This window comes from Alosa pseudoharengus, unplaced genomic scaffold, assembly GCF_046254945.1.
Source record: "Alosa pseudoharengus isolate Yale_2024_CS ecotype anadromous, Long Island Sound unplaced genomic scaffold, YU_APseudo_1.1 YU_APseudo_1.1_scf_17, whole genome shotgun sequence".
NCBI classification, from domain to species: Eukaryota; Metazoa; Chordata; class Actinopteri; order Clupeiformes; family Clupeidae; genus Alosa; species Alosa pseudoharengus.
Window position 1 is genome coordinate 35,149,242 of NW_027468640.1, and position 25,664 is coordinate 35,174,905.

The following is a 25,664-nucleotide window of genomic DNA, read 5'->3' on the forward strand; positions in this document are numbered from 1 at the left end:
CGACGGAGCAGTGCAACAGAAGCCTGAAACTTTTCTTTTATTATTTCCGTGGATTTTGTGCTTTCGCCACCGTGGAGTTGTCATCGCTGCTGGCGCGCCGTCTTTCAATTTACTCATACGTGGATAAGCGGAAAGGCACCTCCCAGCCGCAAACAGGCTCTGAAGTAAAGTCCCCCTCAATATACAATATGCATTACAGGTCTAGCACCGTCCTGTAGCTGAAGAGGGTCCCTCGCCTTGTCCAGCGGGCCCCGTAGTTTCCAGTTCCGTCACTAGACGCCATCTGTGTCCGATCATGCCCAGACATTTATCAAGAAACTTGCTGGACCTGGTGGCTGCGTCTTAAGTGGATTTGTTTTGGGGGTATGGTGGTGGCCCTATTCCTAAATGCGCAGAGAAGTGAAAGAAGAGTAACTGAGTGACATTACACCAACAAGGAGAACAATAACACAACGAATTGCAAACATTTATAATAAGCTAAAGAAAATTCGATGTTTGATCAGGCCACGAGTATGGGCGATGGGGTCGCCGAGGACAGAAACCACCACTGTGGCTCCAACTCGCTGTGCCGTGACCGGGCAAGAGACTCCAAAAACCGGACTGATTTGGGGAGTCGATCTCCGGTGCAAAGCACTACCGATACCCCGGGGACATCCGCGTCTACACCGACCTCCTCAAGTGAAGACGGGCACGACAAACTTTTAGGAGTGGACCCGGACTACTGCAGGCGAATTTTAGTTAGAGGTAGGCTGCTGGACTATTCTGATTCACATGTTTGAATATGTTTACTGTCATTATTACCACATAAGTGTAAACGAATATTGCGAACTATTTTCCACGTATTCATGCACTAGTCACGCAAGGTTCATGGTGTGGTGCAAATTTCTTACAACCTTTCTTACAACCTTTGTGTTTTGTTGGATGTAACTGAAATATATAATAGTTAAAATAATAATAATAATAATAATAATAATAATAATAATAATAATAAGCTAACATTAATAATATACAGTGATTGTAATAAAAAAAATACTTCCAAAGCTAGTGTTAGCAAGACGAATTTAAGTGATAGACTGCATGATTGCTAGATACAGGGCATGGCTAAGGGTCTATCTTCACTTGCCAAAACTATATTAGGCCTACTTCTATTACTCTTTGTTTAATTCGAACAAACGCATTTTATTATAGGCTATTTACTCTTTTAAATTGCCATTATTTATGATGTGCAGTGACCTAGTAAAGAAAGCTTTATCACTATTGCTACAATTATTATTATCATCATTTTCTTCACTGTAGAATAGTATTATATTATATTATTAGCTTGTGAGGAATAAATCCAGAATATGAAAACAGTGTTTCACAGAAAATGCCTGTTGCTACAATATAAAGGCGCAAAATGACAGTAGAGTTTCAATAATTCACCCCAGGTGTGGCAAGAAAACTTGATATTGCCACAGTTCCTATTAAATAGACCAGTTGTCATTACAACAACAACATTATTTTGGATAGGAAACTAACAAGGAACACAGGAAATCGAGGCGTTATCAGGTTAGAATTGTTTACGTTTTGGATGGATAAACAGCACAGGACTAGGCTACCACAAGCATGTTGGCAAACAAAACACAAGCTTTTGTGTGTGTGTGTGTGTGTGTGTGTGTGTGTGTGTGTGTGTGTGCGTGCGTACGTGCGTACGTGCGCGCGCGTGCTTGATGGTGTACACACAGGAGTGTGTTTCAAGTCTGCCTTTTGTAACTGAGAATTCCTGTATAGATTACTGTTATGAACGGCACATATGTGTTATGTGATTTTATAACATATACAGGTAAAAAATTATTCGTTTTACGTTTTAAGAACTACGGTAAACTTTACGGATAACTATTGATTTGTGTTGTAGCCTAATATAGCCTACTGAACAAGAACAAATATATAAACATCTTAAATAATTCTACAACACAAATGTTATAAAACCCTGGTATAGTTAGTGTATATAATTAATGTAATGTAAGTCACTAAAAGCCATTAAGTATTAAAAGAAGAGACAATTGAAAATATATATATTTTTTTAAAACCATGTCCTTTAAAACCTATGTCCTATTGTTTGGGCATCTTATTTATTTTATTTAATGATTTTCCTCATAGTGTATGGGCGGCTGATATCTTCAGTTCTAGCCAAGTCAATGTATTTCCACAGCACATTTAAAGAACATCTTTGTTTATTGCCCGAATAAATGAAAGCAACATTTTTTCCACTTTAAACGCACTCTGCGTTCTGCTAAATATGTTTATATTTTTGTTCAATATATTGAAGAGTATTTAATATCTTCCACACTTATTTTAGAAGTTTACTTATGGGCTGTAGCCAATGTATCCCGTTCTTGAGTACTGTAAATATTTATATGAATGGTCATGCATATTCACCTCATTAAAGAGAGGATATTCTATTGTACAGAAATAGCAAATTAGTTATGAGATACAGGGCTTGGTCATCTTTAAATACAAGCAACCTAATAAATGAATTGTAGCTGTTTGAACATTTTAAATTGTGCTGTCTTGCTTAAATATTTGAACTCAATTCACTTATCGCTGTTGTATTTATCATAACGTTGTTAAAGGCGTATTTTAAACATTTAAAAAATATATATAATGCATAATGTTTCTGTCCCAGACAATCAACAATACTACCGTTTAGGCCTATTTAAAACATGTATAGTACTCCCAATCACATTATCTTACACCTGTCCCACAAGCCCCACCTTCCCCTATACTGTTAATTTAACTAGGCCTAGGTTTTACACTGGCAGACTGTATTCTTAAGCATTTCACTAGCCCAGGCCTCGCGAAGAGGACATAGTCCAGTAATGGTCGCAATGTAGGGGTGAGCACGCATAGCCAGGCTGAGAGGATGTTCTGAGGGGGATATGAGCGCTTCTGGCAGAGCCGGTCGCATTAAGCCTACAATCCCCAGTGTCACTATTTGTTTTTGAAGCTGATGGTTGAATGCGCTGGATACCTCGTGAGAACCTGAGGTCAGCGAGAGGTCAGCAGGTCTGCTACATGATGAACGCCATTGCATGGTTGGGGCCTAAACATATACATAGGACAGAAAAAGCATAAGTGTTATCCACTCTAAAGCACGTTATACCTGAGTGTATGTATAAGCTACTGTATGATAAATATATACATTATAACGAGAGAGACTTGCATCGCAAGGGCGCGGTTACTAGGCAGACAGGCGGTGAGGTGGAGCTATGTCACTGTATGAAGGCCATTTGCTCAGTTGCTCGTGGAGGGAATTTGAAAATTGGTTCATACCGACAGCAATGGTATCTCCCACAGAAAAGTCTACACACATGTGCGGCGTTGAAAAAGCTGCCTTATGGCTGAATGAATCTGGGGCCATAATAGTATGTCAGCAGCCATACAGAGCTAAGGGGTCTCTATAAACGTTTGCTGTATTACTATTTCTATTACGATTTCTATGCTTCTCCAAACAGAGCTTTACTATTCTTGTTGGGTGGCATGGGATAGTGGGTTCTTGGGTTACAGACACTCTAACAATCTCTACATTATTTAAATGATAATTTAAGTTTATGATGATGATGATGATGATGATGATAATAATAATAATAATAATAAAAATAATATTAATAATGTTTATTTTAGATACTTCACAAGCAACTAACGTTGCTGGTGTAAGTTTATCTTTAAGAAAACGATGTCTGCTTTTATCTAAACAAGCCTATGAAGCAAACTAGAAAAGGTTTCATGGCGAGATGCATAACCTCCCCCCTCCCAAATTTACACATAGATAACAATATTGTTCGACGAAAAAAAAAAACAGAGGATATAATTGTGTTCCTGTATTTAAATGTTAAAGTTATAAATGCACATTAATTTCACTTAATATTTACAGAACGCAGGTTGGGTCTCTAAAATGGGGCCATATAGGTTATGAGGCAATGCAGCAGTATTGCTGTAAGGATATAATAATGAAGATCATTATGGTGTGGCACATGCTGAGTTCTGATTGCGCAGTGGGGTCTCTTTACACTTGTTTCGTCTTCCACAGATGCCAAAGGCACCATCCGGGAGATTGTGCTGCCAAAAGGCCTCGACCTCGACAGGCCCAAACGCACGCGCACCTCCTTCACTGCAGAGCAGCTGTATCGGCTCGAGCTTGAGTTCCAACGCTGTCAGTACGTGGTGGGCCGCGAGCGCACAGAACTGGCGCGCCAATTAAACCTCTCCGAAACTCAGGTAGGGGAAGTCATGAATTCCACAATCATCTGATAATATCCAGAGATGCTGATATGGTCGAATATCATGCCATTAACTGAGACCGAGCAATTGTTACCCTACTGCTATGCAGTTGGTGGGCATTCATTTCTTGGCCCAAACCCCTCTTTTTTTATCATGGTGCGTTTACACATTGCTGAAGCTGAACATAAATGTAGGCTATGCGTTGAAATGTTAGCTACTTGGATCGGGGTGAAATTTGTGCAGCAGCCTTTTACGTTATAGTTTTAAAATCACAGAGCTAATTAATGTTATTATAATGGTGTGCTTCACACCCTATGATTTTGGGCCATGGACATCCTTAAACCATGTCCTTGTAGGTTTTGAAATACATGCTCACGTGACAGACAGTCCAAATATGTTTAGATGTTTTAAAAAATACTTACTAACTAGCCTACTTATTTAGTTACTAACTCTTAAAAGTGGACGACTTATTATCACACTGTCAAAATAATTCGCAATTAAAGGAAAATATGTGAAATTCCAGCTATCAAAATGTGCGATTTGCTTGTCTATCTATCTGTTGAGATTGCTACAGTAGTCCCGTTTCCTATACTCCCTGTCTGTAAATGATGTAACAGAATGTCATTCTACTCCTGCTTTTTTTTTTCTTGCGAGAATTCACACGAGCCTCACAGTCAGACTCAGTATTTATGTCAACGTGTGGATGTGTCGCAAAGACAAACACAGAGGTATGTCAGGGTCTTATTTTGAGCGAGGACTCTTGGCTATGAGGACTCGAGACTAGGGTTAGGCCTATACTATTGCTTAAGCATTGCGTAAAACATTTTGCGTTACTCATATTGTTGCTTAATTCGCCTATTGCTGATACAAATACATAAAAGAAACTGAACGAATGCTCAGCTTGAGTATACATATAGTAGCCTGTAGAGCATATTAATGTTATTTTTGTTTTATTTAGCTATAGTTATGGCAACTATCTGTAAGTAGTGCGCGTATATCAGGCCGTAGCCTATTATTTATTAGGCCTACACGAGGAGCGAAAAGCAATAGAATTATACACGTTTTTCCGAAGCTGCAGTTAAAATAATATTTTTGGAGCAAAGGAGGAGTCTCGGACAAAGCTAGGAGTTTGACAGAAAATGATCGGGCTGAAAGATAGCACGGGTCTGCATCACTCTTTCAGAGCTATCAAAGCATAGGTGGCAGGGTATGATTGCAACAGTAGGCTCCTGTAGTTGGCAAGCTTGCTAACCCGACTCTCATTAGGCTACATTAGACACTAATGTTTCAATTGGTCTAATAGAGCTGTGAGGCCGGGGAGAGGTAGTCTAATGGTGCGAGTGGGCAGCCAATCGCCTGTCTGCCGACGCTGTTTGCCTGTGCGCATTGTCATATTCACAATATGTGCGATTAGTATTCGCACAGTGGGCGTTAGTAGGCGGGGCCTGTCTTTGTTTCCGAGGAAGTGCAGAGTTTTGGGGCCATGCCGGACGGGAGAACCCCCCCCCCCCCCCTGCAGCTCACGCCTAAGCTGTGTCACTGACGTCAGTCTATTACATGCCCCGTCGAAAGCTCTGACAGCAGACACTTTTTTTTCTTTCCCAAAATGAACTTGTCCCTATTTCAGTCTGTGGCAAAACTGACCGCTGAATGTGTTCATGGTTTTTGTTCATGATAGGCTAATGTACAGTCTCACAGTATGTTTTTAATTGTGTGGTTAAAAAATAATAATTGCCCAGAAGAATTTATAAACAAAACTAAACTGTTATGGACGGAAATGCTACATGCTTTTTAAATAGCTACACTAGCAAGTGGAGAAGCATATTTTAGTAAACATAGGCCTATCTCGCTTGATAAAGCAGGGTTATATTCAATCAACCACAAAATATTTGGCATAATGTATGGCATAATTATTATTTGAAAAGCAATTTGCCATACATTTTATTCCATTAAATAGCTTGGGCCTCGACCAATTGCGTGTCATAGTTGTCAATGTCATATGCACAATTATAGATTGAATCATATTTAGCCAATTGTTTTTTTTATTAACATCGACTAGCATCTTATTCTGTGTAGTATATTTGCAGTATATTTGCCTGAGAGATCACTGTGAAAGTGAGGTGACTAGATAAGAGCGCGAACTAAGTGCTTATGCTACAACATCTTGGCTTGTATTCAGCAGAGTAATCTATACAAATCAATTTGCATTTCAGTCCAATGACATAACTAACTATGGGTTGAGGAAGTCTTGCTGATTTTAGTGCACTCTGAAAGCCTCTCCATTCCTTGAAGCCAAGGCAGCTTAAGTGATAAAATGCCATCTTTCATACGCTTCCTGTTCTCTTATCTGTCCAAAGCTGGTAGCGCACAGCGAATCCCTACCGCCTCTTCAGTAAAAAGAAATGCATTTGCATTACCAATTCAACAACATGCTTTTAAACCTCACCTTTTGTATGTAAAACTATCATATTACTTTTTGAGTGGCTTTAACAAGCCTCATTGATATTCAGTGGTCATCACCCACTCCTCGCAAAAGCTACATCCTCCCAATTTGGCCAGCCTGAAAAGTTGTTCTGCATAATGGATTGCTAAATATGCGGAACACAGGAAGAGGATGGAGAATGTGGTTCGCATCTTTAGGCCTGGGTTTCATCCATGGTGTTTGGAAGAGAACGCTGGTGTTTTAAATAGCCTAGACTCTTTCAGAAATTATTGTGAATTTGGAACTAATTTCCAAACGTCCGACGCCCACTATGTCACCCTTTTGTATCTCTTTGTCTTACTTAGGCTATATATATATATATATATATATATATATATACATATATATATATATTAGTATGTATTAATATTTATTATTGTTATTATGTATAATAATAATATATATATAGGCTATATATTTGTATTATTATTCATTTATGTATTTATTTTATGTAGCCTTTTCCTCAAGTTACTTTTTCCTGGTAGGTTGTTGTGTAGAGTCAAAAATGAATTGATCTTTGCCAATTTCAGAGAAGTCGTTATTGCAGATTTTGGGTTTCATTGGCGTATTTTCTGATATTCACAACGTATGTCTATTTGTCTTATTTTTAGAATGCACAACTCTCTCGCCATCTCTCTCTCTCTCTCTCTCTCTCTCTCTCTCTCTCTCTTTCTCTCTCTCTCTCTCTCTCTCCCTCGCTCTCCCTCCCTACCCCTCTCTCTCTCTCTCTCTGCCTCCATGTGATGTAAGTGTGACATCAATGCAGTAATAAAGGACACTCACTTCGTACAAACTTTCCCTCGATTTTTAGCCTGGTGAGATAGTGTTTTCAGACAATGAAAGAGTGAAACATCTGATGTAATTTTCCTGCATCCGCTTTACTTTATGACATAAAAAATCAAAATAACGGGTCATAAAAATCCAAATTTTGTCTACAATAACACCCTGATGTTAAATGAGAAAAAACGGGTGTAACTTGGCATACATTTAAGAAATACGTGCTAGCTTGTAGCTTTGAGTTCCATAGTGTATTTGCAAATATGTTTTATAGGCGCACGAATAGGCGCAATGCTTCTTTAACCTCAAGAGTAATTCAGGCTATACATTCATGAAAATCCGTCACCAGGGAATATTTAATAAAATGGTATAACCGAGGGTACAACCTTTTGGTGTCTTAATACCCTCGCATACCAAACTCACAATTTAATATATTGTCCACTTAGTTAGCCTAGTAGCCTTTGTAGGGTGATGCAAGTTTAGATTAATGCATGGGAACGAAAAACGTGTCAGACGTTGTCAATGTCATTCTTTAAATCGAATATTATCTAATGTTTTAGCACATGAAAGTAAAATAACTCCCACACCCTACTGTAATCAATTGAGGTATAGGCTTCATAGCTGAAGGTAGTAAAGGCGTTTGAATGATGTCTTAAAATGACAAAGAACTAGGCTATTGCCTCGCAACTAGGAAATACGAACATATGGCTTTATGTCCATTTAGAAAAAACAATAATTGGATTGCCTATTGGAAGATTCTGATAATTCGTTTTTACAATTGCTATCTCATTTAGATAACCCAGACATCTAAACAATTAAAGTAAAAATACATTTTCGCTGACTATACATTCAGGTGGGTTAAAATACCTTAGCAAAAATATTAATCAGAGGGAGATGTTTAAAATACGATACGATGTTTAAAATACGAAAAGTGAATCGTGTTATGGACTACACAACCCCTGCAAAAGATGCAAGCTAAGTGGTTGTGTTTAAATTAGGGTGTTGGTAGTAGCCTAAATAATGCCGTATATGCAGGTTCTGGAGAAAAATATTTTCTATAACATATTTCTTTTTTATATATGTTTTTGTCATTGAATATATTTCCATATCAGTTGAGTCAACATATAACAACAATCATAAATCCATCCATTTATATGGAATGTTTCATAATTCTTATGATAAAAGTTGATTTCTGTTACGATTGTAGGTGGGTGTCACAAACACCCCCTCCTTGGGTTTGGAATATTCTAGATTCTAGATGTAAGTTTGACATCACACATCCTGCCCCATCCGAGCTCGCTCTGTTGCCCATTATTTCTGCTGGTGTGAGTTCGAAACTTGTCGACTGACACTTTCATGATGATAGGGAGTTATGCAGGGAGTGGGACGCTCATGAACTTTTAACACTGAATTGCATGGTGCTTTAATATCCAGTGTCAGGCGCGCAGGCGCACATATAACTTGCCATAGCAGCCAGGGCCCGCAGGAGCGTTCGCATGTTGGTCTGCTAGCGCGCGACATCTGGAAGACCTTATAGGCCTACAAGTCGCAGTATATGGGAAATAGTTTTTTTGTGTAGGTGGCAGGTTGAATCATTTCACCTGTGGACACCTTTGCTGATGCATGAAGGACAAACATCACTCTAAGCTGTGTGTAGCGTGCCGTTTTTTTGTATATTTGCGTAGGCTACTTGTAAAGACTTGTAAAGACGCAAATGTCCCGCATATAACCTTCCCTTCAAAGTTTATCCTTGGATCCGGTCTATGAGGGCTCAGGCAGAGCCATTAGTTTTGGCATAGCACCGGTGCCATATGGAATATGTAACCGTGATTACAGATTAATGGTAAAAGCCTGGTGCCCAAGCTTAAAGGGGATTTTGGAATGAGTAAATGTTTCCAAACAAACATTTAATTCATCTGATGGCACAAGGGCTGCCGTTTACCCAAATATTTAAGAATGCGCAACAACGTAACGTAGGCTATGATTTTATGAACACTAACAAATGATTGAAGTAGACTATTTTACACCCAGATAAAGTTATAGCTTGTAAGATATCATATCGGAGAAATGGAATGATCATCATTTCCAAATATAGTGGCTTTATTTATATATTTGCTTGTTAAAACCTACTACTAAAACCTACCCACTTGCCAAATGCAACCTTAAAATATTTGTGCATACCATAATCAGACTGCCGTTCGCAGGTATACCAATATCTCTACACCAGTTTTGCAAGACTGGGCATGTTCATATACAATAAAACTACCCAGATATTTTGCAAAAATGTCAAGTCCTTATTTACGGGGGTTATTTGTTGTATTTTAGCGACGATCAAGACTAAAGTGTCCTGGCGTACCCCGACTTTTCTTCCGCGGTCATCCCCAGCAGGTGGCTCCCCGCTCCCGCCGATCACAGCGGGGAGACCCGGTCTCTGCCCCCCTCCGAGTCCAGATATTCACTTAAGGATTCCTCAGCGGTATTAGAATGATCACAGAAAGCAATAACTTGGATGGTGATGTGCTGGAAAATATATTTCTAACATTTTAGAATCCAGCAAAACATGTATTGTATCAATTTGTGCATCTTAGCGATTACCAAAATGATACATTTAAATTACCTGTCATAGAATCATTATAAATCCTGTGCCAAATGTAGCTTCTGGCTGATTCAAACTATGAAAAAAAGCAACTGTGCTTCATTTCAATAATGGAAATGGCCATTGTAGCTTTTTAGACACAGTGTTGCACATAGTTTAGTAGAAAGAAATGTTAACCAGGACCATTAGGCCTGCTCTGGCATAGGAGTTCTTAGCCTAACTCCAGAATTGCATGCTCAGGGCTCCCAGGCCTATTAACAAAGGGTTCCTCAAGTAGCATATCCAAGTCAGGTCACCACCTTTTATTCGCACAGACTAAGGGCTTTCCTACCATTTGACAGAGATTTAGGCCATCACAAAGGCCAAAGCTTGTCACCGCTGAGAACACGGGTCCGCACCAGTGGCCTTTGAGAGCAGATTAACTTCCCCAGGCCGGGTGGCTAGAGAGGCTAAAAGACTCCACTAAAGGGGACCTGGGTCCTGAGACAGCTCGGCGGAACTGGTCCAACCAAGAGGGAGAGAATGGATTTTGGGTGTTGTGTATCTGTAGCAAAGTTTGTTGCCACTGAGTTTATGGAAGGTCAGGATCTGGTGAAAAGTTGGTGTTGTGTTTTGAATGACATCTATCAGGGGGTTCATTTGGATGTAGTTGCACACACTTTAACCAGCATGCCAAAGGGTTGACCCAGGCTATTTGACTCAGCTTCTTGACCTGGACTGGACAAGGGTTGCACCTCAGTTGCCAACAACTGAAATCCAATAATGAAACAGGGAATTCAGGTTATGGATTTATGGATGTCTAAAAAGAAAACGGAATAAAAGCAAATTACTCAGACGATCTAGTGCCAGACCCAGGGACCCAGGTTCAGTCTAAATTGCCACATACTGGGTGTAACCACTGTCAACCGGTTCGGCCTGGTCTTATTTTATATGGGTTATACCTTTGTCAAAACCCACGTCATTGGTATAAAAAGGTTAAAAGTGAAAGAGATAACATTTTGAAAAGACAGAACAAGGAGAGGGAGACCTGTCTCTTGAAATGAATATCTCAATTTCAAAATAGTTACACTAGGCATGAAAGTAATTTTCTCTTAAGTCAGTTTTCCTTTGTACAATTAAATACATGCACGCTCGCTTCAGTTTGGCACGATAGTAGTGCAATTGTTGTAACCGTCTGAACCCTTTCCCCCAAATACCCTTAGCTTGGCCTCAGCTGCCACAGCATTGGCATCAAATCACTACCCACTCTTGCCTCAGTAGCTGATGAGCTTGTTGCTTTTGTTGTGGTTATTATAGTAGCATTTTCTTCTGTTTTGTTTGCATCTGTTGGCGCTTTGCTGGTTCTTGCCACACACACACACTCATTCGGTCCGAGTCCAGTCCTTCCAAGAGGGCTTAGAGGGAGACTGTGTTTGGGGTGAACCTCTCCTAATACCTCATACGCATCCACAAAATCCCCTTGTAATCTTTTCCAATACAAAAATATACATCTTCAATTTAGCTGCTCTGACAATCTCACAGAGTGATTTTTTTTCTTCTGGCCCACAGCGTTTGGTGTGTCACTTGTTGGGGGGAAAATAGCTGTTGTCTTCTTCTCTTAACAATGAGGAAGACATTCAGCAGATTGATAGAACAACGTCACAACTCATCAGTCTTTCATACACACACAAACACACACACATACACACACACACACACACACACACACACACACACACACACACACACACACACGCACACACACACACACACACACACACACAGACACCCAGCAATGCACAAAATGCACACATAGTTATGTACAAACACATGTAAGCACATAAACACAGATACAAGCACATTCATTCATGCATACGCAAGCATAAATAATGAGACACACGGCCCCAGCCGTGGTGCAACTGGCTGGAGCACCTGCACCGTACGCCAGCGACCCGGGTTCAATTCCCGCCCCGTGGTCCTTTTCGGATCCCACCCCGACTCTTTCTCCCACTCACTTCCTGTCATTCTCTACTATCCTGTGAAATAAAGGCATAAAAGGCCAAAAAAATAATAATAATGAGACACACGCAGGCACATGCACACACACACGCACACACATAAACACATAGATTCCGTTCACATAAACCACTACACGTGGTTGGTTTTACAGTTTAGGTGAATGCATTTGCAGTGAGGCGTGTGTGCTGGTGCTTATCTGGCCTACATCTCCAGGGACAGCTGACCAGTGGTGGTGGATGGTTTGGTGAATGCCTTACAGACTGGACTGTTGGTGGTCTGGAGTTCTTTACTCACAGAGTTGGCTATGTCGGGGATTTCACACTCTGATCTGTGTCTGTGTATGGATACAGTATATGAACGTAAGTCCAATCGTGTATATGTGGGTCACAAACTTCTTACAGAGTTTGTGTGTGTGTGTGTGTGTGTGTATAAAACTCTATAATTACATGGTTCCCGGGGGTCGTCTGAGCAGGATTGACCCATGGCTTTGCATGTGTGTGACGCTACATGTGGTTGCACACACACAATCATACACATAGACACTCATACACATCGAACGATTCTACAGGTTCAACATTAAATTCACCATTGTTAATAGTATTTTCCTCTACTCCAAATTACTGTGTAATTTGTCCACACAGTTAGCCCCCCTACCCTTGCCTACACAGAGTGGGAAACACAAACACACACACACACACACACACACACACACACACACACACACTTTCTACATCCATGCACACAAACACAAACACACACTCACCACCACCCATTACAACATGTATGCGAACCCCTATAATGCTGGCCTAATGAAACACTGAGACCCACAACACACACAGGCAGGGGGTCTTGCCAAGAGAAAGCCTCTTATTGAGAACAGGCAGTAGGGGATGGGGAGAGTAGGGGGCAGGGGGCATCCTGCACCCCCCTACCCCACCATGATGCCCAATGATCAGTCCTAATCTTGGTGGATGCCCCAGGGGAGGGCACATTATGAAGATGGATGTTTTGAAACATCAGCTTGTTCCGGCAGACTAATGCGGCGTGTGCTGACCACCCGCTGTCAGCACTGCGGCTGCCGGGCTTAGCAATGCCCAGCAAAGACGCTAATGTAACAGGGCTAAGGGTGTGGTCACTCTCTGACCGACGCACACGCACACACACACGTGTACACATATACACATATAGTACTTATGTATGTACATACAAACAAACACATTCACACATCTACACACATTTTGGATGAATACACATGCTCTTGCATGCCCACACGCCCCTCTTCTCTCTCTCTTCTCTGTCACACACACACACACACACACACACACACACACACACACACACACACACACACACACTAACATACGCACGCACGCCCGCACACAGAAAAGAGAGGCCCACGAGGTGGTTTCGGTTGTCGTTGTAGTCTGTCTCTTCTGTTTGCTGAGCTGTGAGCTGCTGTGTTTCAGGAACAGAAGTAAGGGCTATTTCTTCTCCCTTTCCTCCAAAACTGATTGCAGTGAGGCCTCTCCCCCAACACAGAGCCACACAAACACATGCAAACACACACCCGCACTCACACACCCACAGTCGGAATCCCACAAATTGGGATTTTTGGACTCTGTCCCAATCTGTGAGCTGCAGGGTAATGGGAGTAAAGCATGTCTGGCACTGTCGGCAGGCCTGGAGATGGCCAAAAAATCCAATCACCACCACTCGACGTCAGCCATGGCACGTTCAGAGGAACACGGAAATTACTGTCACACAGCGGCCACAGCTTTGTGGTCACTTGGTTGAGACTCGTTGCTGGACGGTGTGTAATTTCGTCCCACCATGTTCCACAAGGCCAGACACCATTACGTCTCTGTCTGAAGCCCTGATTTGCTAAAGCTTTATGGGTGCACACTTGATAGCAGCTACAAATTAGGAGGAAGCCATACTCGACAGGGGCTAATGTCATTGAGTCTACGGTCAGTAACGGTCAAATCCAGATATTTTTTTTGTCTTTTTCTAAATCGTTTGCTTTCTCTGCTCTCTTTTTTGATATGGCTTTTGGTGTGCACTGGTATGGACCCAGGAGACTGTATGTCTGTGAATAAGTCCATCAGTGGATGGTTAAATATGCATTATGTAAATTGAAGTGTGTGTGTGTGTGTGTGTGTGTGTGTGTGTGTGTGTGTGTGTGTGTGTGTGTGTGTGTGGTGTGATGTGCTTGGTGACTGACTCTGCTGTGAAAGCCGTGGCTGTGTATTGTTCTCAGTAACGTCCAGACAGTATCTCGCGTCATGTCTGGAGAGGAGAGAAGACAGGGGCAGGGACAAGAGAAGATTGTCCCAACATCATGGACCCAAAGACGCTCACTCTCTCTCTCTCTTTCTCTCTCTCTCTCACACACACACACACACACATACATACATGCAAGCACACACACACATATACACATTTAATATATATATACTGTATATACACACAGCATTGTATACCTACAACTTGGAAGAATAGCTCAGATAGTGAAATACAATCATTCAAGAATGAGTGGTAGAGAAGTTGTGAGGCCTTCAGAACTTGGCTTGCCTTCGAAAATGTTTCCACAACTATTTCATGAAAACATACCACTTCCTTACAATAGCACTCTCAGCCTTGTCAATTCTCGATTCTCTTCAGGCACGGTTCAGCAGCATCTCCTGTGAATGTGTCCTGGTCCTTTATGTGAGAGATATGTGCTGTGTCTATTCAGGTTCCAGTGGCGGTCAAAAAGGAGGTGTTAAATTCACGTCTGTGTGAAGCTGATGCATCAAGGCTCAAAGCTGAAGTCTTTGTGAACCATGTGGTTCTCCCACACAACTTCAACTCTTGCATTGTCTGTTAAATAATACTTCCCTGTGGATAAAAGAACCCAGTAACTACTCTTAAAATCATCTTAATAAATTGACGTTGTCTAATTAACTTATTAACATATTATTTTGTACTTCATTTGAGTATTTAAGACCTGCTTAAAATTTAACCTATTAAATTAGTTTCTTGCAGCGATAAAAAAAACCATCAAGCTCTTTCATAGGCTTTCATCACCTTTGACAGCACCCAGTCCCTAACATAGGTTGACTGTGCACACACACACACACACTCACACACACACACACACACACACTTACACACACACACACACACCTTTTCCAGTTTCACCTCCATCGACGTACTGTACCAGTCTGGTTGCTGTACGAGAGAGAGAGGGAGAGAGTGGAGGGGGGGGGGCAGGGATGGATTACTGCACGGGCCTACCGGGCCCAGGCCCAGGGGCCCAAGGGGTCAGGGGGCCCTGAAGCCTAAGCCTTTGCATGGAATCATTGCCTCAATATCAACAAACCAGGATGTAGGCTATGAATCTGATTGAATTGGCCATCCCCAAAATGCACCAGAATACAGGAAATCACATCAAACAAATTAAAAATGTTCTTAATTTGTGTTGCGCGGTCTGCCCGAAATTAAGCGGTTGCCCGCGGATGACCGCGGTCACCCGCGGTTATGAGTCATAAACAAAATATTTTAATGATATTCGAGTCATTTGCGGACGGGTCAGTTAAAATTAATTAAATATATATTTTCTACAAATAGGCCTACTTAGAAAATCACGAGAAGGCTAGCATAAATACAGTAAAGCATCAATACAGTAAAGTCAACAGTAAAGAAGCTGAAGACGCGAGTTAAAATAATAAAGACACCCCTTCAGGGAAAGCGATATAGGCTATGGGAAATATTGGGAAAAGTTCTTTAAGAAGATGACAGTAGTACAAGTTATGGTCTATAGGCCTACTTCTTGCGAAGCCATTTAAAAGTATGACAGCCAAAACGGGCAGCCTGCAGGAATAAATGTTATGGCACAGACTACTACACAGCCATATCTACCGGTATGTATGTCGCGCATGCATAAAAGTTACCTTAGTTCGTTGTGTTTGTGACTTTAAACAGTGGATGTGCTTTAGTAAAGCTTTGTGCTTCATTCAGCATTATAAACCAGTTCTTACGCTAACGTTTTGACCAGCAATGTCTCTTGCCTACCTTGCCTCACCATTTCTGTTTTCGAAAGAAAGATGTATGTAAGATGTCCATGGCCTTCAAATCTTATCCTAGTGTTCTAATCCTTGGTGGTTGCGTGCATGCTTGCGCTCTTATTCTCATTCTCTCTCCTGCGCAAATGTCCTGCATGCCTACTGCGTGTAGTTCTACTGCATAACGTTTCGCAAATAAATTAGTTTGATTTACAGAAATTGCCTATACTGTCACACTGCATGCAGGCTATAACCAAAAGCACACCTTTTGTAAATAAGCGGGTCGGATCGCGGGTCGGGTATAATTTTGTCCTAATTAATATTCGCGGTCCGAGTTGCGGTCAGGTTGATTAAAATATCGGGCGACCGCGGGCCGCTTGTGACCAAACCAACACTGCCACACACATATACGACAATAAGTGGGGGGCCCTTAATACATCTGGGCCCAGGGGCCCAAAAGTTCATAATCCGCCCATAATCCGGGGGGGGTCATGACGGGGGCGTGAGGTGTGTGAGAGGAGGCGGTGGGGGAGATAAAGGCCCTTTATCTGTGCGAGACACAGGTGAGGCCTCAGACCGCTCTTCTTGAGCACAGTCCCACTGAGTAGCATTATGCAGGTGGCTTACGATGTCACACAGGGGGCAAAAGTTCAACTCTGCAGGGGAGGAGGTGTGTGTGTGTGTGTGTGTGTGTGTGTGTGTGTATCTGGGCGTGAGGGTGTGTAGTGAGTGTCTCTCACTTATCGTTCCTTCGCTTGCGCTTTACCTGTGTGTGTGTGTGTGTGTGTGTGCGTGTGTGTGTGTGCGTGCGTGCATACGTGTTAGGCTTTCGTGTCATTCTCTGGGCAGTGCCTAATGCAATTAGCTGATTGGATCAGCTTCAACAGAACCCTGCAACATCCAGAGGATAGTCTCAGCACTGCAATCCCCTCATGAGTCCTAATGCACACCACTTACATCCACACACACACACACACACACACACACACACACACACACACACACACACACACACACACACACACACACACACACACACACACACACACACACACACACACACACTTTCTTATATGTACGCATCCACATTCACAGACACAACCACAGCCACACACACACACACACTGACACACTCTTAATACTTCAGTACACCCGTGTATCCTATGAAGGGATACGAGTCCTCACATACTCAGACAAACACAAATATGCACCACAGTGCAAGTCCATGCCCCCTCCCTCCCTTATGTCTTTTGTCTCCCTGCAACACGCACACCGCTCTCTCTCTCTTATGCAGATTATGGGGATCATGTTTATGATGCACATAAGCCGTCAATTGCAGACCACGTCTAGACCTTAAACACACATGCATGCATCAGACTGGCATGTCCTGAACTAGGATTACGAATGCACTTTCAGATAAATTAGATCCATTGCGTGCTAAACAACTCCTTTACCACCCCAGCATCATCCTAATAGTCAAATGCTATAGCCAGAAGACTTAGAAGATGCAATAACTTCACATGATGGGATTCGCACAGCTATGCTGGTGTCTCATACTACAATGTTGTCATACAGTGCAGTGATATAATCTGGAATTACGGCCGGCTGCTCTGCCAGGAATGGCCCACTAGGGATGCTGTGGAGAAGCAGCCGTGTTAATCCCCAGGGTCGAGAGACAGAGAGACAGAGGCAGAGAGAGATCGACTGATGGAGTAATAATGCGGGTGAGCTAGTGACTGATGATTGATTTGTGAATCGGTGTAGCCAAAGATAGCTGGATAGATGTGGGTCAAAAGAGAGGCTGAGACGGAGAGAAATAGAGAAAGAAAAAAGAGATGGATTCTTAAAAGGAAAGCATTCTCTGCTTCTTTACATCGATTGCAAAGCCCAGTTCCCTAGTCTGGAAACAGAAACCACATGGGCCTCAATGCTCAATGGTCAAGGCCAGACCAAAGAGTAGGGTGGAGTAGATGTGTGTGTGTAGTGTGGTGTGGTGTGTGTGTGTGTGTGTGTGTGTATGTGTGTGTGTGTGTGTGTGTGTGTGTGTGTGTGTGTGTGTGTGTGTGTGTGTGTGTGTGTGTGTGTGTTGGGGGGGGGGGGGTGGGGGACTAATAATAGTCAAAGTGCTTTTGCGCTAAGGAGGATTAGGGAGCCGTATCTGCGCGTATGGCACTAAGACAGGGTTGACCCTTGGCTGAACTCGCGCCGACATGTGTTTCAGTAATACCAGGGCAGGGACCAGGCCAGGCATCAGACCACGAGAGCATGTGTGGAAGGGTGGGGGTGGGGTGGGCGTGAGGAAGAGGAAGGTGATAATGAGTGTTGAAGAGAGGGGTGGTGACTATAGGTATGTAGACACATAGAAGAGAGTGAGAGAGCTAGGGAGATGGCGGGGGGGTGGGGGGGGTGGGGGGGCAACTGAATTTCTCAAAATGTCCTGTTGGAGTTCAAGAGGTCAGGTCGACTTTATTAGAGATAAAGTGATTAGCATACTTGCTTTACAGAATTGTACTACTAGAGTCCAGTCTTACAAAGTCGTGATTCAGTAGCAAAGGTTGTGTTGCTCTGTACTGGACCTGGAGGTCAGGTGTTACAGAGTTGTTCTATTGAAGTGCTAGTGGAGGTTCCGTGTTACAGAGTTGTTCTGTTGAAGTGCTAGTGGAGGTCCGCTGTTACAGAGTTGTTCTATTGAAGTGCTAGTGGAGGTCAGGTGTTACAGAGTTGTTCTATTGAAGCGCTAGTGGAGGTCCGCTTTCAGCTGACTGGAGACCTGATGGCCCAGCTCTGTTTTTACTGATGTGAACAGGGTGGCAGTGCATGAAGCCTGACCTGCTGTAAGAGTGGGAGGAATGTTGGCATGGGGATGGCATCATAGGAGATGTCCCATGACAATGAGATGCCACAAGGAAAAAAACTGATTAAAATGTTGCAGTAAATTGACTCAACTGATATCGCATTGATCAAAATGATTGAAGCTTTAGTTCCATCAAATAGTGTTGTGTTAATTCCTTGTCTAATTCCTTAACATCTTGCTCCCCTCATGCATGTGACGTACCTACCCATGATGTAATGATAAAGAGCTTCTGATGATGATGGATAACTGGACACCATGTCAGAGTATGTTATTTGCATTATTTCTGAAGTAAGCGGCGATAAAGTTATTAATCATTACCCATCTGCAATTTGAAAATGGATGGGTTATAAACAGAGAGGACAGATTAATATAGCACATATATGATTATAATCACTCAAAAAATGTATATATGTATGTGTGATATATATATATGCCCTGTATGTGTGTGTGTGTGTGTGTGTGTGTGTGTGTGTGTGTGTGGGTGTGGCGTGGGTGTATACACACAGTCTCTTGTGTTGCGGAGCTGAAGTGCCGCAGGGGTCATGGAAAGTGTCAGCTAGAGAGCCAGCAGGCATAGACGACCTCCATCAGGTCACTATAAAAGATTATCACGGCTCCAGTCTCAACTCTGGGCAGATCCCAGTCCCTGGTGTGGGTGTGCGTGAGTGTTTGTGTTGTGTGTGTGTGTGTGTGTGTGTGTGTGTGTGTGTGTGTGTGTGTGTGTCAAATTCTGCAAGGCTGCAGGACTGTGCTGATTTATCCCAAGACACAGGCAGTGCCACAGCCCTATCAACGAATGTGTGAGACTTTACACTTGCAACATGCATGCAGTAAAACACAGCTCATGAGGAATGAATATGTACTGCCTAAAACTACAACCTAAATTAGTTACAGACAAGCCGAGTTCCAACCGGTTATGCCACGCGCCATCAACAGTCAGCTTATGGTGGTAGTGACATCAGCAAGAGAGGATTCCCTTCCCGATAAAAAAGAGTAGGCTGTCATCCCCATCTGGCGTAAAGGCCGTAGGAACGGGAGAAGACACAACAGAGCCAGGGGAAAGGTGCCATTTGGATGGAAACAACGGATCCCAGAGGTCACATGCCAAGCCTGTGCACTGGGAGAGGGAAAGGGGCAGGTGCACTTCCTCCACTGGCACAGGAGTGAAGGGAACGCTGAATGCACAGCGCTAACTTGGACTGGGAAGCAAGAGAGTGTGGTGTTTTGCCTGTGTTGTCTCTTTCCCTTTTTAAACTGTGTGTGTGTGCAGCACGCTAATGGCTGTGTTACAGTACTCTTTTATATTCATGCTAAAACAGTCCAGTCTGTGTTTGTAGACCTTTCTTGGTACCATACATTCATTTCTTTTTTGTTGTTTTGCTATAGAATTTGTTTTTGCATCATGGAAACAAGGTGATGCATGGAATAAGGCACAAAGGCTGAAGGCTGGCCTAGGTACCTGGTGTTGATGCTGACGCTGATGCCGATGCGGAGCGCTAAATGCTGAATAGGTCAGAGCTTTGAGTAGACCACTTTGGAGACCTTGAGAGGAGGTTGTGGAGGCCAAATCCTGCCTGCCTTTGCCCTCAAAGGGCTTTAGTTAAGCTCCCCTTTTGTCATCTCCTGCCTGTCTGAGTCAGAGGGATGGCGTGGGGGTAGAGGTGGGCAGAGCAGGACTGTCCTTGTTCCTTTAAAAGAGAATGGACTATTCCTTTGCTATTGTGTGCAATGTACAATAAGCATAAGTGAACAGCAGGAATGTTCTTGTCCAGGGTGCATGCTGTAGATGTGTACTGATCTTTGGCTGTATTTATTTGCCTGTCACTTTCATCCAAAGTGACTTACAGATGTCAATTAATTGCAGGGCCAGACTCCCTGGAGCAAGTCGGAGTTGCGTGCCTCGCTCAAGGTCACAATTCGGGGTTGCGTGGGAATCAGACTTTTCAGGCTACTGCATGAGAACTCGGTTCCTCATCCACTACACTACCATCGCCCATGATGAGTTCCTTGAGCAGAACTATCCGCTAACGTGATGATAAAATGGCAAATGGTGTGCATGTTCCTCCTGCTGTTTGTCCATTGAATGTTTGTGTGAGTCAGAGGTCTAGTGATGTTTTCCTCAATGCTAGATTGGCCTCTGACTGCCTTTGGCCCACTCAGATCCAGAATGGAGCAAAGCAAAGAGATGGATGGAGAGGAGGGGAGATGAGAGAGAAGAGAGGGATGAGAGGATAGAAGGAGAGAGGGAGGGAGGGAGGGAGGGATGGGAGGCATGGAGAGGGAGGCTTCGAGAGGAAGGGGAGGGGAGATATGCTGGAGGGCAGAAAAGAGAAGCGAGAGAGGAGAGAGGAGAGAGGAGAAAATAAGGGGCCACTGGGCCAGAGATGGTAGGATGACCGAAGGTAAGAAAAGGAGTTAAAAAGGAAAGAGAGGTGAGAAGCTGATGAGAGAACAAAAGGAAAGAATCGTGGAAATGACCGGATCAGAAGAGGGGAATGAAGAATGCAAATCCAGGTCATACAGATCTCCCTCTCCCTCCATCCCTCCATCTCTCCTTTTCTCTCCCTATCTCTCTCGCTCTCCATCTCTCCCCACCCCTCCCATTCTCTCTGTGCCCTCTGGTAATCTCTGCCCCAGCGTTGAACCCTGGGATCCTTTTAAAGGGGATTTCATTTCAATAGTGTAGATGTACGGCAGGCTCTGAGATTTACTTTCCACTCCTCTCCTTCTCTGCTCAACCTGTAACGTCCCCCAAAGCCTGCAGCTTTGTTTGCTTCACGCATACACACACATATATAAAACACACACACACACACACATATATATATAACAGAAACACACCCGCCCACAGACACATGCATGTCTGCCTAAGCTGCGTCCAATCGACTGTCTGTCAGCAGTTGATTGGCGGATGCAGAGGTGGAGCTGCTATCCCCAAGGGGGCACAAAGGTTAAAGGAGTGAGCTGGAGAGAGGATGAGCGGAGGAAGGGAAGAGCCATATGCAGCCAGAGGGACTGCATGGAGGGAATGGGGAGAAGAGTACGATTAAAAGATACACACACACACACACACACACACACACACACACACACACACACACACACACACACACACACACACACACATTCATGAAGCAACCCATATACTCACCCACACACGAAGATGCTACATGCATGAATGAGCATGCGTCTATGAACCCATGCAGACATATTCAATTCACATGCATTCCCCTGTCATATAAACACACTTGAGTGCTCGTGTGTCTGTACACACACATATTTAAACACACACACACACGGTGTCTCATACAAGACACACGCACAGGCAAGAGGTGAAGATGTGCGTGAGTGCAGCTCTTTAGATTAACTTGTGTGCCATCAGTGTCTCTGAGCTGTGGGGGATCACTCGGCAATCTCATTATCTGCATCCTAATGGCACTGGGGAGGCCATCGTCTCACTGTGTACACGTTCTGCCAGCTACTCTCATTCAGCTGCTCCACACCAGCCAGTCCCACCAGTACACAACCCATACGTCCTCTAGATACTCCACGCCAGCTTACCAGCCGCCAGTGGCAGATTGTCAAGAGAGAGTCAATTCACCAACCACCTTAACTAGTATCCAACCACCATGTTATCCAAACACACCACACCACACATCCGGTCACCAACCAGCACGCCACTACCATGTCATCTAGATACTCTCCACGCTCTGGATAAATCCCAACCAGCACGCCACTACCATGTCATCTAGATACTCTCCACACTATGGATAAACCCCCCCCTCTTAAGGTCTAAGCTCTGAACCCTCAAAGACAGATCTGACATCTGCTGGTAAGTTGAGTTTGAGCAGACGGAAGGGTTTAAAATGACAATAACAGGAACGGGACAGCGCCTGTGACTGACGACCTGTAACTGACAACCGACTATTTCATGGCAGTTGTTTGCTGATGTTTTTAAAACTTCAAGGCTTCCCTTATGGGTAACCCTGTATTTAATGTCACAACACTATGACATGTTGGTCACTCTCTTCGGTAAACAGAAAGGGCTTAGAATGTCTACGCATGAGCCCTCCTGCACTTCAGGATTTCCCAGTGGGACATCCCTTAACACTCACATACTTACATGTGCATCAAAGTCTTTGAGTCTGTGAATGAGGAGAATGATATTGGGCCTATGTCAGTTCACCAACCAACTCAACCAGTATCAAACTATCGTTTCATCTAGACACACCACAACATCCATTCACCAACCAGTACCAAGACACTTGAAAGAAAAAATCATCTCGTACAAATCATTACCAGATATTGCGACTGGCGAGCAGAATAATGAACCTCCTGACGAACAAAAGAGCTCACAGCTCCTGTGTTGCCTCGCATAGTTTTACCTTCACAGATGACTACTCTTTGCCGAGGTCATGTGACAGAGTTTAAGACCTAAGTGTGTGTCTGTGTGTGTGTGTGTGTGTGTGTGTGTGTGTGTGTGTGTGAGAGAGTGTTAGAAAGAGAGTAAGAGAGAGAGAGAGAGAGAGAAAGAGATGGAGGCATGGGCCCTAGTCGTGACTGAATGTGTGAGGACATAGGCAGGTCAGGCAGGTGATGTGATGACAATGTGATGTTCATTTGACGTGTGTAGTTTCCGCTTCTGTGTGATGTTTTCACTCTTGTAGTGGTTTAGCAGTCAAAGCTCAGGATAGCACGTAATGCATTCATCATAAATCTGAACAGGGTTATGAAGTGATATATGTGTGTGTGTGTGTGTGTGTGTGTGTGTGTGTGTGTGTGTGTGTGTGTGTGTGTGTGTGTGTGCATATACAGTATATGTTTGAGTGTGTGTCATTAAGAATTAGTACAATTAGTATGTAAGTTGTACTGTACGGTTAGATATGCCGTTCACAGGTCTGGAAAATAGACATGAATGTTTGTACACGCATACAGTATATTTATGTGTGTGTATGTGCATGACTGTGTGAATTCATGTGTGTGTGTGTGTTTATATGGGTGTGGGCGTCTCTCAACCTGCGCGTGAGAACCTCTACAGCTTGAGGTCAAATTCAGGCGAAGCAATGCATAAAGAGAGTGGTGTGCGTGTGTGTGTGTGTGTGTGTGTGTGTGTGTGTGTGTGTGTGTGTGTGTGTGTGTGTGTGTGTGTGTGTGTGTGTTGGCTTGTTCCAGGGCTGGATATAGAGATAACTCACTTTTCAAATCAGTTTTACATCACTGACTCACATTTTACGAGTCACAGGAGGGCCATCCTAGAAGAAGGCACATGGCTCTGTAAGCTCATCTTGTGTGTGTGTGTGTGTGTGTGTGTGTGTGTGTGTGTGTGTGTGTGTGTGTGTGTGTGTGTGTGTGTGTGTGTGTGTGTGTGTGTGTGTGTGTGTGTGTGTGTGTTGGTGAGAGCAAAAGCAAGACTGGGTGAAAGATTTACAGTGAGTGAGATTGCTTTAGCTTGATCTCTGCCCAGATCAAGTGTTTATCTGTATGTGTGTGTGTGTGTGTGTGTGTGAGAGAGAGAGAGAGAGAGAGAGAGAGAGAGAGAAAGAGAGAGAGAGAGAGGTAGTGTGTGTGTGTGTGTTTGTGTGTGTTGACTTTGAGGAATTCGGCCATGATAGATGAGGGCTTGCATTTTTTATAGACCTGATTCTACTGTGTTTGCGAGACAGTTTGATCCTCTGGCTCCGTCATGGCAACACACACACACACGCACACACACACACACACACACACACAGACACACACACACACACACACACACACACACACACACACACACACACACACACTGCCCTGTGACTGCACTGGCATACACATTATACGCATACATTAAAACCCTGCACATCAATTAAACATGATGAACAAGGACAGGAAGAGTTCAGTGCGTTTTGCCCTGCTGAAGCCCTGCTGAGCCCATCGACCAACCCCGCATCACCCCCCCCCCCCCCCCGCCCCCACACACACACACACACACACTCATACACACAGTGATAGTCAGATGAAGGTTCTGCAGAAAAAAAGGTGCAGTTTTAAAGACTGAAGCTTTCTTTCGCTCGTGTCCCAAGTAGAACATTGCACATTTACATTTCAAATAGTAACGGTTACATTTAGAACTCCACCAAATGAAGGGCTATTTTTTGTATCTATTTTTACATTTGTTGCTACTGTAATGATGTCTTCTTTAGGAGTCATCAAGGCAGCCATTTTATGTATCACTTCTCCAATCTTGCCTCCATAGGGGATCATGGTATTAGCGTATGTAGGCTATAAGATCTTATATGATGTGAGATTGAGCTGTGTGCTAACAAAGCTTGTGTTCAAACCCAGAAAAGCTTTTCTTATAATACTTTGACATGCAATGTGAATCTCGGGGATGGAGTTGGTTCCTAGAAAACCACATACGGCTATTACGAGCTTGTGTACAAAGCGCCACTCACATGGTGCTCTGGATGACTCCTACAAACATGTCCTTCGGAACCTGGAAGGCTACTTTAAAAAGTTGGTTCTGGTCTCTGAAATGGTTGTTGACTGACTGCGAGCTAACCCTCCGTTCCGTTTCAGGATCAGTTGACAGTAAGTTTATTGTGCCATCATGTGCAAATCTATTCAAAGCTAATAAACACGTTTGTTTTTAGCATACACCACATTGATCCAATTTCC

General features: G+C 43.3%; 1 protein-coding gene across 1 annotated transcript in view; it reads left to right on the forward strand.

Annotated features, from left to right (window-relative positions):
* The first annotated feature begins 491 nt into the window (after window positions 1-491).
* Window positions 492-25,664, forward strand: part of vax2 (ventral anterior homeobox 2) — a 26,436-nt gene continuing 1,263 nt past the window's right edge. The window contains exons 1-2 of the mRNA XM_076289790.1: window positions 492-744; window positions 4,070-4,257. Coding sequence (XP_076145905.1) covers window positions 492-744; window positions 4,070-4,257 — 441 coding nt within the window. The remainder of the gene's footprint in view (window positions 745-4,069; window positions 4,258-25,664) is intronic.